The sequence below is a fragment of the Amblyomma americanum genome, chromosome 7 (assembly GCF_052857255.1).
Source record: "Amblyomma americanum isolate KBUSLIRL-KWMA chromosome 7, ASM5285725v1, whole genome shotgun sequence".
Classification (NCBI taxonomy): domain Eukaryota; kingdom Metazoa; phylum Arthropoda; class Arachnida; order Ixodida; family Ixodidae; genus Amblyomma; species Amblyomma americanum.
The window spans coordinates 142,455,118-142,467,432 of NC_135503.1; the positions used below are offsets into that span (position 1 = coordinate 142,455,118).

At 49.8% G+C, this 12,315-nt stretch overlaps 2 protein-coding genes across 2 annotated transcripts; one reads left to right on the forward strand and one right to left on the reverse strand.

Moving 5' to 3' along the window:
- Positions 1-2,150: 2,150 nt before the first annotated feature.
- LOC144097494 (uncharacterized) lies at positions 2,151-3,665 on the reverse strand. Its single transcript, XM_077630207.1, has 2 exons — positions 3,431-3,665; positions 2,151-2,648 (listed from the first exon to the last, which is right to left on the reverse strand). The coding sequence occupies exons 1-2, from the start codon at positions 3,545-3,547 to the stop codon at positions 2,262-2,264; spliced, it is 504 nt and encodes a 167-aa protein (XP_077486333.1). The 5' UTR covers positions 3,548-3,665; the 3' UTR covers positions 2,151-2,261.
- A 3,693-nt stretch (positions 3,666-7,358) lies between these two features.
- On the forward strand, positions 7,359-9,205 carry LOC144097495 (uncharacterized). The gene is made up of 2 exons (XM_077630208.1): positions 7,359-7,773; positions 8,741-9,205. Exons 1-2 carry the CDS (start codon positions 7,546-7,548, stop codon positions 9,017-9,019), a joined length of 507 nt encoding a protein of 168 aa, XP_077486334.1. The 5' UTR covers positions 7,359-7,545; the 3' UTR covers positions 9,020-9,205.
- The last annotated feature ends 3,110 nt before the right edge of the window (positions 9,206-12,315 follow it).

A 12,315-nucleotide genomic window follows, 5' to 3' on the forward strand; every position in this document is an offset into this window, starting at 1 on the left:
AAGGCTGATTTGCAGGCTTTGCCGCTATGGCCAAATCGCCAACAGCTTTGACACTGAAGAGGCCGAGAGTTAAAAGCATCTACTCGAAATACCAATGGCCACACCTTTATCTCTGACGGGCAGAATATTCCTGCAAATGTGGCAATGACGGACTTCGTAGGAATTTTTACTCCGTCAACCAGCCTGCTGCATCAATAGACAGCAATCACTCCTGCAGGCGAGAGGTTCTCAAGCATCTCCACAGGGCTCAATCGAGAGTGGACCCCTCGGACCAAGCCCTTGGAACATGCTAGATGAGGCGGAATGAATGCGCTCACCGGGTGGTTGGCGAAGGACGTACACTTCAGCAGGTCTTCTATGCGGCCTTTATCCGGTGACCTGCACAAAATATCACCCCTTCCGAAGTGCCGGACATCAGTAATGCGCATGAAGTGTTTCGATGTGGATCTAAAAGCCGCCTGTACTGCCTCTGGGTTGTTCAGTCGGATCGCGCCTCCATCAGAAGGGACTAGAGCGACCGGAATGCTGGAAACTCCACTGCGGAAAAAGAGATCAATTGGGAGCTGGCATTGAGGAAGAGATGCCGACCAAGGGGAAAAAGAATAAGTAGACATGAAGCCTTCGTCCCGTGCCCAGTCACCCTAGGACAGGAGCAAGCAGCCACAGACAAAAAGGAGAAATTGAGCAAGCTAGCACAACACCGCCAGGTACTTAGCCGCTACCCCGCAGGGACCATGAAGCTCTTTGTGCGACACCTTTGTGCGACACCAGGTAGCTGTGCATTTTTCTTCTTCTTTTTCATTACTTCACAATTTTTACAATGGGTCACCAGATATGAAAGGCGCTCCCAATTCTCTAGATTGTTTGTGTTCCTGGAGAATCTTATTTAGGCAACGTTCCGTCTGTCCGATTTATTGGGCTCCGCAGGAGAGAAGAACCAGCTACACCACTCTTCAGCGACAAGCGACGAACTTGTTTCTAAGTGCGGTCCCACACCATTTTTCTTTTCACCAATGATTCCCTCTTCCCTTGAATTGACGCACATGGCTGTTTCAGATTAATAGGAGCTGATGTAGCCACGCTTATTTTGCATCTATTTGCTACGTTTTTTAGACCATAGTTAACGCGATGCAAGTAAACAAGAACCGCAACATTTTTCTTTTTTCTTTCGGTCGGTTATCTTGAGTTTGCTGAATGTCCTGCTGTTTACCCACTTTCAGAACAACGTATACTCAACAAGGATCAGCACAGCTCTATAGTATCATCCGGGCTTAGTGGGTATTTCTTCATTGTGAAGAAAGCCCTCGTATTGCGCGCAGTCTATCTCCTCAGAATAAGCCCGATATTTTGTCATGACATTTACGATGATGCCGTGGTGTGCCCACAGTCATAGCTAGCCCAAACGTTTCGCAACTGTCGCCGCCTCCAAGTAAACATGTGTGCGTGACGTGATTTAAGGATGCACGCTCCGGTCTCAGCGACGGATGATTTCTGCCTTGAAGTCTCGGTGTTATCACGTACAGAAACTCCTTGCGTCGTTCTGTGCGAATGAGGAAGTATTGGAAATTAATATCATGCAAGATCATCATTACAACTAAACAATTATGCTTTCAACTGAAAAAATGCCAGGAGCATGACATCTAATTATTGTCGTATTGTGAAAATCCCTAGTTGTTTATCGGATGTTCTAGTATGCAATTTCGCATTTCGCTTTCATTCCGTGCGAAATGAAAAAAATAGTAATAAATGCCTCTGTGTGCTGTGCTAAGTAATCGCACGTTAAGAACCTCGATTACCATGCCTTCTTGAATCCTTCATGCTCGGCTATGGGCAATTATCATCGTCGTCAAGTTGCCCGCGAGGCGAGGCCACCTCAACTGCCGCTCTCTCCGCTTTGCGTGCAGGCCAGGGACAACCAATTGCTAGCTATACTATACACTTTTTGCCCGCGCTGCGCGAAAACAGGCTAGGAGAAAGGTTTCCATGAAAAAGTTCTTATCATCGCTGCAGAACAAGTCGTTTCGCCGCTTCAAAAAGGGTCTCAGGTGCGTGCTCCTACAAGATCGCCAGAACTTTACAATTATGTTGTTACGCCGAAAAGATAACAGGAACACAGTGAACGGCGGTCAAGTCAGTCGACATGTGCATAATTCAGGGCTTGGAAGGTACACAACTGTTTATTCAAACCAGCACGCAAGGCTTCTGTCCAAGAGTTCCATTGGCGAAATGGCCTGGAGTGCAGCCTGGCTCCGCTGCAGCCTTTAGTCACTGGACTCCTCAAGCGGAAGAAGGGTTTGTTCCTGCTCCAAGCTGCTGTGATCTGGGGGGCCGCGGTGGAGGCGCTTGTGGATTGCAGCACTGCTGGAGCTGGCGAACTCAGCGCCGCACTTCTTGCACAGCCGCTCGCCCAGGTGCGTCCCCACGTGAGCGGCCATGGTCCTACGGGACCTGCAGCGCCGGTGGCAGATGGGACAAGGCAACTTGCGGTTCTGGGGGTCGACAGAGAAAATGTGCTTGTATATATGGTGCGCCATCAGCTTGCTGGGGTCCCTGAAATGGATCTGGCACTGGTGGCAGTGGTAGACTGTAGCCTTGCCCGCTGGTCGGAGCAGCCGGAGTCGCATTCGCTGCTCCGAGATTCGTAGACGCTGCGCGAGGGACAAAATTAGGCGCTTCGTGCGTTTAAAGAATGTCTTCTGTCCTGGGCATTTCCGCGAAGCTAACGCAGCTTGCATAAAAAAAAACGTTTCATGCTCACATCGATTTTCATACGTGTGTAATGTTGATATGAGAGCATGAGTGCAGCCACTTTCCCAAGGCAAAAGAGCAAGCCTTAACTGAGGATATGGCTACAGAAAGTACAAACATGTACAGCTCTCGGCACGCTTAAAGCAGACGTACGATTCGGTTGAGGCTGCAGAGAGTTACTGCCGGAAAAACCTTGACTGAAGAAGCCAGCACACATTGCATGCTTTTACTTCATTATGATAGCTGTTGAGCTTGTTTTAATCAGGACATAAGAAACTGAACGGGTATTGTGCACAGTCGGATCTCGCCAAGGCATTGATTGCGTCGGGACGAAAGCGTGTTGGACAACCAAGGATTGCCCAAGCTTCTTTAATGGGTTTCTTTCTGTGAAACTCATTGTTACCCGAGGAATGACAGCGGGCTCTCTGGATGATTACGTGGCAAACCAAGAAAAGGAATTGCGGCTATTGAACAAACCGCTTTCTCGAAAATGAAAGCCGCGCTAGCCGGTGTTCAAGCAACTGCTGTCATCGGCATGTCCACTGCATGCGATCCCTCTGCGGCTGTGAATAGGCAAGCTTGCACTGAAGCACCACCTCCACAACCTAAACACACCCGACCCCGCTAAAAAACCTGCCCTGCAAGAATTGACAATTGCGCTTGAAAGGTAATGGGGCATTACCGTTTCGTACGGAAGGTCCGAATCCATGCTTTCGATCTCCGCCCGTCGGCGCTCGTCAAATCCGCCCATCGACGAATGGGCGACCATCAGCAACGACGAGAGGGTTTGATGGGTCATACTGCCCGACGCTGCACTCGTTGTGGGGCGACAGAAAAGACCTAGCACCAAAGGCAGCGGTGGGGGCCTAGCTTCAAGCTCGCAGTGCGGTCAGGCCGTGCACGTAACCATCGTGGCGCGAGGCGACAGCGTGGCAGTTAAGAAGAAGCGGCACGCAGAGAAAGAGGAAGCAAGCAGTAGATTTAAGAGTCAAAATGAAAATTATTGTGCTGGGTGCTTCCTATAGAGGAGAGTGTCGTCTGAGATCATTATAAGCACAAGTGGAGATCTTTCGTGAGAGGACATCATGCCAGGCCGATAGTCCCAGTGATTTTGTGGCAGCAAGAGCAAATGTGATGGCACGGGAAACTCACAACCGGCTTGGGCGATTTCTCGGAGATCGGTAAAGAAACGACCCACGTCCATAAGGGCTTTGTAATAAAAGACAAAACCAGATGAAAATTGCAATGTTTACCGTATTAAAATGGTTCCAAGCACACGAAGTGCCGGAGATCGGGCACAGGTGAAAGAAAAAGATGAAAAGCAGGTTTAGACGAGAGAACCTTTAAACAGCTTCAAAACCTTAAGGGTGGTTTGTAATGTCTACAACTCACACCTTTACGCCCTGCTAATTTCGACCTCAACCTGGGGATCCTTAACGTGCAGTGACATCACAGGTTAGCGATCGCCAGGTGGTCGAATTTAATCCGGAGGCCTCCACTACAGCCCCTCTTTCTCTCTTCTTTCACTCTCACCTCCCTCCCTTCCCTTACGTAGCGGTTCAGGCGTCCAGCGACGTACGTGAGAAAATTACTGCTCCATTTCCTTTCATAAAAAAAAACAAATAACAAGGAGAAAAGTTTCATGAGTCACTGCTTGCGTAGACGGAAAGTAAGAAAGACAAAGGAGACACGAAAATCCGGGAACAATTATACTTGTAGTTTCCTTCATTGTTGAGTTCGTTGTGGCTTCGAACCAAACAAACTCGGCATAACTTGTGGTAGAAACGCAACGGGCATAGCAACTTGATGACGTAGCTCTGGCTGTTAATATGCCTTTCGAAATTTCCGGTCTTTATTTTTTTGGAAATTCAGTGGACCTTTTTCTGTGTTTATTTCAAAAGTTCGTCTTTTTCTTAGGAGTGGGGAAGCGGGAAAGGAAATGGCACAGGAATTCTTGCATATATTGGCGGACGCCACGGCGCCCAAAGGGAATGGAGGAAGGTGGGAGTGAAAGAGGGAAGAGAGAAAGAGGTGCTGTAGTGAAGGGCTCCGGAATAATTTCGACTACCTGGAGATCGTTAACATGCACTGGCGTCGCATAGCACATGGGTGCCTTTTGCGTTTGGAAAACTGGTTTTTGAGGAAAAGAAATGGCGCAGTAACTGTCTCACATATCTGAGTGTACACCCGAACCACGCCGTAAGGGAAGGAATAAAGGATGCAGTGAAAGAAGAAAAGAACAAAGGGGTGCCGTAGTGGAGGAAATAATAATAATAATAATTGGTTTTTTGGGGAAAGGAAATGGCGCAGTATCTGTCTCCTATATCTTTGGACACCTGAACCGCGCCGTAAGGGAAGGGATAAAGGAGGGAGTGAAAGAAAATGAAATGATTGGTTTGGTCTTGTGTTTTGGGGAAGGAAATGGTGCAGTATCTGTCTCATATATCGTTGGACACCTGAACCGCGCCGTAAGGGAAGGGAAAAAGGAGGGAGTGAAAGAAGAAAGGAAGAAAGAGGTGCCATAGTGGAGGGCTCCGGAATAATTTCGGCCACATGGGGATCTTTAACGTGCAGTGACATCGCACAGCACAGGGGCGCCTTAACGTTTAGCCTCCATAAAAACGCAGCCGCCGCGGTCGGGTTCCAACCCGGGAACTCCGGATCAGTAGTGCCCTAACCACTGGGCCACCGCGGCGGGCAAGATCATTTGCTCAATTCCCTCAGTGAACCATTACTGCCTCGCTCAGCAGCTGTGTATAATCCTGCTCCATAATATGCACCTTTTTAAATCTGAGAGGTTGCACGTTCCTTCTTATTTTATTTCTTCATTGAAGTATATGTCACTGTTGGTTCATACACAACACAGGTGTCGTGGTCCATTTACACCTAGTGAGCTCGATGTTAGGAGGCTACAAGGAGACGAATCACTCTCACCAATGACGGACAAGTGACTTTATTTGCACCAAGACCTAGTGATTTGCACACTAGCACGATCACATACAGGGTACACATAGAAGACGCTGCCCTACAGACTAGATGTGGGAGGTCCTTTAGCGACCTCTACAACAGCTACCTAGTTCGCCTTCGTTTTCTGCTGTTTTTGCTTTTTCAATGAAACTCATCCTTGTACACACTGTACGATAAACCGGGAGGTCACCGAGAAAAGTCATTGCTGGATAAGCACAGAAACTTCCTCGCGTCGACAGGCATCATAGCTGGCGATGCAACAGCAGCAAAAGATCATGGCGGGGTGATTGAGGGGAAACGCAAAAGGCGCCCGTGTGCTGTGCGATAGTGCTCATTGCACGTTAAAGGTCCACAGAAAGGGGTGTTTGAGCTCGGCTTTAAAATGCTTGCAGTATGTAGAGTACAGGCCACCGAGTGTTCCTGCCGCATACGAGACCTCAGAAGAGAGCGGGAAATTTACAATACATTTTAAAAAATTCCCGTTTTCGCACCTCGCGGCGACGCGCGGTGCCGGACTTTCGCACGAAAACCTGGCAGACGACGTCACGTCTTGCACATGACGTCAACAGCCGGGGGTTATCATTGGTTCACAGCGCCAAATTCATTCAGACATCACGCGCTACCGCGGCCGCGGTCCCTGCACCCGCTGTCATTTTGGCGTGCGAGAGGAGAGGGAAAGGCGCGAAGACGCGGAAGTTCAAATTTTGTCTGCATATAACTCAACCACAAAACGCATTAAAATAATTCTTGGTGGAGGATAATTATGAACCATCGTCTGTTCACATCAGAGACATATAACACCTTTATTGATACCCCCTTTCTGGGACCCTTTAAAGATCTCCAGGTGGTCGAAATTAATAATAATAATAATAATAATAATAATAATAATAATAATAATAATAATAATAATAATAATAATAATAATAATAATAATAGTAATAATAATAATAATAATTGATTTCGGGGGAAAGAAAATGGCGCAGCATCTGTCTCGTATATCGTTGGGCACCAGAACCGCGCCGCAAGGGAAGCGCTAAAGGAGGGAGTGAAAGAAGAAAGGAAGAAAGAGGTGCCGCAGTGGAGGGCTCTGGAATAATTTCGACCACCCGGGGATCTTTAACGTGCACTGACATCGCACAGCACACGGGCGCCTTAGCGTATTGCCTCCATAAAAACGCAGCCGCCGCGATCGGGTTCGAACCAGGAACTTCGAACCAGTAGCCGAGCGCTCTAACCACTGAGCCACCACGGCGGGTGTCAAAATTCATGACAATTGGCTTCTGAGGAAGGAAAAGGCGCAGTAACTGTCTCACATATCTCGGTGGACACCCGGGCTGCAACATAAGGGAATGGGTAGAGGAGGGAGTGAAAGAAGGAAGAAAGAACGATGTCGAAATTATTCAGGAGCCCTCCACTACAGCACCTCTTTCTTCCTTTCTTATTTCACTTTCTCTTTTATCTCTTCCCTTCGGCGCGGTTCGGGTGGCCACCGAGGTATGTGAGACAGTCACTGCGCCATTGCCTTTCCTCGAAACAAATTTTCATGACAGGCGAAATTTGATACTTCTCCACTGTTCCATAATCGCACGGCACGAATGTTTCTTCCCCTTGCTGGCAGCATAACGAACGCATAGCTCTTGTTGACCTCAAAATCGACTGTTAAGGGCGTTTTATAATTGTCTCCTTTTTTAGCTCTGTCTTCTCCTCGCCTATGTGGCATTTCGTCTCGCTCTCTACCGCTCGCGAATTACGTCCGACCGTTCACGTGTTCATCACCTTCGCCGCCGTGCTCTCGTGTCGTGCTCGTGCCTCCACTCGTAGGGTTACTCGATGCCGCTTGTCCGTCCTACCATTCTCGCTGACCGCTGCCACGTTGCCTGTTCTACCTTCATCGGCGTCGCACCAGTGCCGGGTCTCGAACGTTGCAAGAAGACCGGTGACACTGACCCGCACTTCATCGCCTCGCTCCTGCCTGTCAGGCATGCTTCCCTCGCAGAGACTGAGGCCAGGCACAGGCAGGCTGCTGACAACTTCGACTCTGACTGGTCCCTTGTAGAGGTAAGCTCCTACTATCTTCTCACAGCCGCAGGCAGTTATACTCGACGCGTAGGCGCCTCCTGGTCTCCCTGCGTGTATCAGCTCCGGGCGACGATGTTCGAAAGCAGTCGTGCCATTTCCACTTGAAACGCCGATAGTGTGTAGTCGCTCCGCACGAGGAACAGGTGCTAGTTGTCTGAACAACGAGTAGAACAGCTTTCATTGTTCAGACATAGCAGCTGAACAAAGCGCAGACACATTGGCGTGAACGCTACATTTTCATGCATTTTCAGCCTGATTAGCATATCATGCGTGCATCGCATTAACAGAGAAGGAGGAAAACTCTTTTTCACTCATGTGCACTGCAGAAACGATGAAGCCGTGCGCCGGCACAGCTCGCAGCCTCGGCTGGTCGTCCACGACGTTTTTCTCAGGGTCCATACGCGCTTCCCGCTGTCGTAGTTTGAACTCAGATGCGAAGCCACACGGCCAAGCGGCCTTTATCCACAAAACTGAAAAGTGGTGGTTGAGAATAAGCGCACATCCCCTCACAACAGGACGTCCTAGCCGACCACGCTTCGCTGTGCTCGAGCAGCGTCCACTACCGGCGTTGATTGGTCGTCATGCCGCTGCTAACGGTGGCGTATAAGCCGTTGCTGTTACATATGCAGCTGACTCATTTCTTAATTTACGCATCGTAATTCTTCGGCTTTTACCAGTTAATATAGATGTAATCCGTGATTCATCAAGGGCGACCGCTCTTCGCACTTGGCTCGGTTCCAAAGGGCTGTTACAGTGACGGCTGTCAGCCTAGTAGTCGGAATATGCAGCACTTGATCGTGGGACCATGTGACATGAGAAAAAGAAATGGTACGCATATAGATGTCGGCATAACCAAACATCGCCGGTGAGCGGTTTGAGTGGCCACGATAAGAGTTCGAACATATATGGCGTACTGACCCACCAACCCCGTTCCTTCCCCGTGCAGCAACTGAACATGACCAAGCAGAGCAGGCGGTTCCAGTGCGTGCTGCCGCCTGGGGAGTGGACCATCCACGAGTGCTGGGGTTTGCAGAGTCAACTTCCAACTTCTCACCAGGCTCGCAACCCACGAAGCGTACTCGCAACGACGCCCATCGCCGCTACGCCCCGCTATGTCGCATGTGCCAGCAACCGTGCAAGAGCCAGACCATCATGGCCTTACACCTTGGCACTCACATCGGGGAGCGGCTGTAAACGGAGTGCGATCCAGAGGTCGCCAGCCTAGGCTCTGCCACCGCGATCGAGCAGTTCCACGGGAACGCCGGTCACTTCATGAGCGGCATACGCTGAAGCTGTTCGCGCACAAGAGCGACCGGGACGAACACCTGCGCCTGGAGCACTCCCGACAACGACAATTAAGGCGCCTTCGCTCTCCCATGGAGACTACGCGTGCGCACCCATAGTTTCTGTACCACGCCAAAATTCGCCTCAAAGTGATGGTTCGGAGCGAAAGGCGCGATCGTAATAAAAATGTTGGCACCTGTGGATGTTGAAGCCTCAGTCCTTTAGAGCGGTAGCTGTTAGTGCGATGTCTTGGCGAAACGCGGCTTCTGACCCCAAGCCTTGAAGCCCCTGCACTATCAACCCACCGCGACAGCTCAGTGGATAGAGCGTACGGCTATTGAGCCGGATTACCCGCTCATGATATCTGGTACCTACCTGATTTAATATCTGCTGCGGGTCCTTGGACCCAAGATATCAAAATTATTTTTGGAATATGGCGGTGTGCTTGGCTTGAAGCACTCCGGCACGGGTCGGCCCGGTATTGCACTTGCCTCCGGGATCGGCCCGGGCCATATTGGTGCGCGCCTTTTCTATCGTGCTCTCCTATCATTTAACTCTCCAACTTTCAGCACGCGGCAGCGAGCGTGCCTCGGTTTGAGCCAGTAGGCAGGCCCGTGCACTTTAATTTTCTTCCTATCAGCAGTAGCAGTAGCAGTAGCAATGCCTGCGTGTTCGAAGATTTCCACTGCGGCCGCATTTCAGTGGAGGCGAACGCAAAAGGTGCTCATGTACTGCGTAATGTGAGTGAAAATGAAATTTGGTTTTTGGGGAAACCCGCCGCGGTGGCTGAGTGATTAGGGCGCTCGACTACTGATAATATAATAATTGGTTTTGGGGGGAAAGGAAATGGCGCAGTATCTGTCTCATATATCGTTGGACACCTGAACCGCGCCGTAAGAGAAGGGTAAAGGAGGGAGTGAAAGAAGGAAGAGAGAGGTGCCGTAGTGGAGGGCTCCGGAATAATTTCGACCACCTGGGGATCTTTAACGTGCACTGACATCGCACAGCACACGGGCGCCTTAGCGTTTTTCCTCCATAAAAACGCAGCCGCCGCGGTCGGGTTCCAACCCGGGAGCTCCGGATCAGTAGTCGAGCGCCCTAACCACTGAGCCACCGCGGCGGGGCAGGAAGAGAAAGCGCAGTTTGTTTAATCACATACATTACATTGAAGGGTAACAACGTGAATGCTTCTTTGTTCAGAAGCGATAACACCAGTACACTTGGGACGTGAAGGTGAAGGGCACTGGGGAAAGCAGGCATGACCACTATGACCTGAATAGCCTTTGGATCGTTTTAAAGTAACAGTGATATCAGCAAATGAGCTGTACTCTTTGCTGCATTTGGTTCACATTCTTCAGACCTTTCCGCGAGAGTGGTGCTGACTCGTGAGGCATTCCGTTTCACATCAGCCTCACATGCGACGGGTTACTCGTGTACTGGCTGCATAATCCCAGTGGTTTCACCTGCCTTTGTAAATGTTAGGTCATGTGCATGAAGTTCCTGTGATGCAATTTGCATGCTTAACTGGTGTTGTGAATTGTCCTCTGCGAGGAAAAGGAAGCAAGACAATAACAATACAAATTACGAGTTTCTTGAAAAGAGGATGAGGCATGATATGCTGGTGAAAGAAAAAGACCATATGATCGAATCGCGACGTTTGGCTTTTGAGGAGAGCCGCTCCAGCGCGGTGGCTCAGTGGTTAGGGCGCTCGACTACTGATCCGGAGTTCCCGGGTTCGAACCCGACCGCGGCGGCTGCGTTTTTATGGAGGAAAAACGCTAAGGCGCCCGTGTGCTGTGCGATGTCAGTGCACGTTAAAGATCCCCAGGTGGTCGAAATTATTCCTGAGCCCTCCACTACGGCACCTCTTCTTCCTTTCCTCTTTCACTCCCTCCTTTATCCCTTCCCTTACGGCGCAGTTCAGGTGTCCAACGATATATGAGACAGATACTGCACCATTTTCCTTTCCCCAAAAACCAATTATTATTATTATTATTTTGGGGAAAGGAAATGGCGCCGTACCCGTCTCGCATATCGGCCGACACCAGAACCGCGCTATAAGGGAAGTGATAAAGGACGGAGTGAAAGAAGAAAGGAAGAAAGGGGTGCGTAGTATAGAGAGGGTTAGGGAATAATTTCGACCACCTGGGGATTTTTAACGTGCACGGACATCGCACAGCACACGGGCGTCATTGTGTTTCGCCTCGACCGAAGCGTTGCATATATATATATATATATATATATATATATATATATATATATATATATATATATATATATATATATATATATATATATATATATATATATTGCCGCGAATATTTGCAGTGTGTTCGTTTTTCAAATCTGCCGCCACATCACTTTATCGCTTTGTTTGCTACGCAAGACGCGACTAGATTTATCTCGATTGATCGCAGCCAGGCAGAGCTGATTCTACGTTGTTCCGGAATGTTCTAGTAACTTTGCGTTCTTTATCTCGAAAGTTCGCTATCAGCTTTAAATTGAGAACGGCCGACAGCGGCGGGCATTCTGTTCGACGACCGCCGAGCACGCTTGTCGCTTCGCCGCCGCCGAGTGATTCAGTCCATTTTGGGTGCAAGTCAGCCCAATAAACAGTTCTTTCAGAAGACCCTTTCGTCCGTCTTCATCGCTGCTTTAACTGCCGTCACCACAACGTGACATCCGGTGGAGGTGCGGGGTAGCCTTCCATGTTCCGGACGCCCCCTTCAAGTCGTGAAGCCAGCCCTGAGCGCTTCGCACACGAGGACGAGCCAGCAGCTCAGCGAGCCAGCCGACGTCTCCAGGGAGAGGAGCCTGAGTTCGCGAAACTGCCGGACCGCACAAGACAGCGAAAAGACGCGGCTACGAGCACCGCAACCTCGCCGAAGATGTCGACACCGATCATACTGCAGCAGCCGCGGGTGCCGCCAACTTTCAATGAATCCCTAGGCGAAGACCCTGAAGAATGGTTGGATCAATTTGAGCGCGTGGCGTCATTCAACAAGTGGGATGATGCGGCAAAAATTGGAAACGTGCTCTTATCATTGGATGGCTCCGCACGCACGTGGTACGAAAACTACGAGTCGTCCCTTACTACATGGGAGCTATTGAAGAGAGAACTATTTAAGGTATTCACCAGTGTCGTGAGGAAAGAAAGAGCCGAACGACTCCTCGAGTCCAGGATCCAGCTTCCGAATGAGCCCGTCCGCGGTTACGTCGAGGAGATGAAGCGCCTAT

Excerpts from the sequence above, each read along its gene's own strand:
- LOC144097494 (XM_077630207.1), bottom strand. The coding sequence starts at position 3,547 with ATGACCCATCAAACCCTCTCGTCGTTGCTGATGGTCGCCCATTCGTCG. Across the intron at positions 2,649-3,430 it reads CGGACCTTCCGTACGAAACG|CGTCTACGAATCTCGGAGCA; the intron begins GTAATGCCCCAT and ends TCCCTCGCGCAG.
- LOC144097495 (XM_077630208.1), top strand. The coding sequence starts at position 7,546 with ATGCCGCTTGTCCGTCCTACCATTCTCGCTGACCGCTGCCACGTTGCC. Across the intron at positions 7,774-8,740 it reads CTGACTGGTCCCTTGTAGAG|CAACTGAACATGACCAAGCA; the intron begins GTAAGCTCCTAC and ends TTCCCCGTGCAG.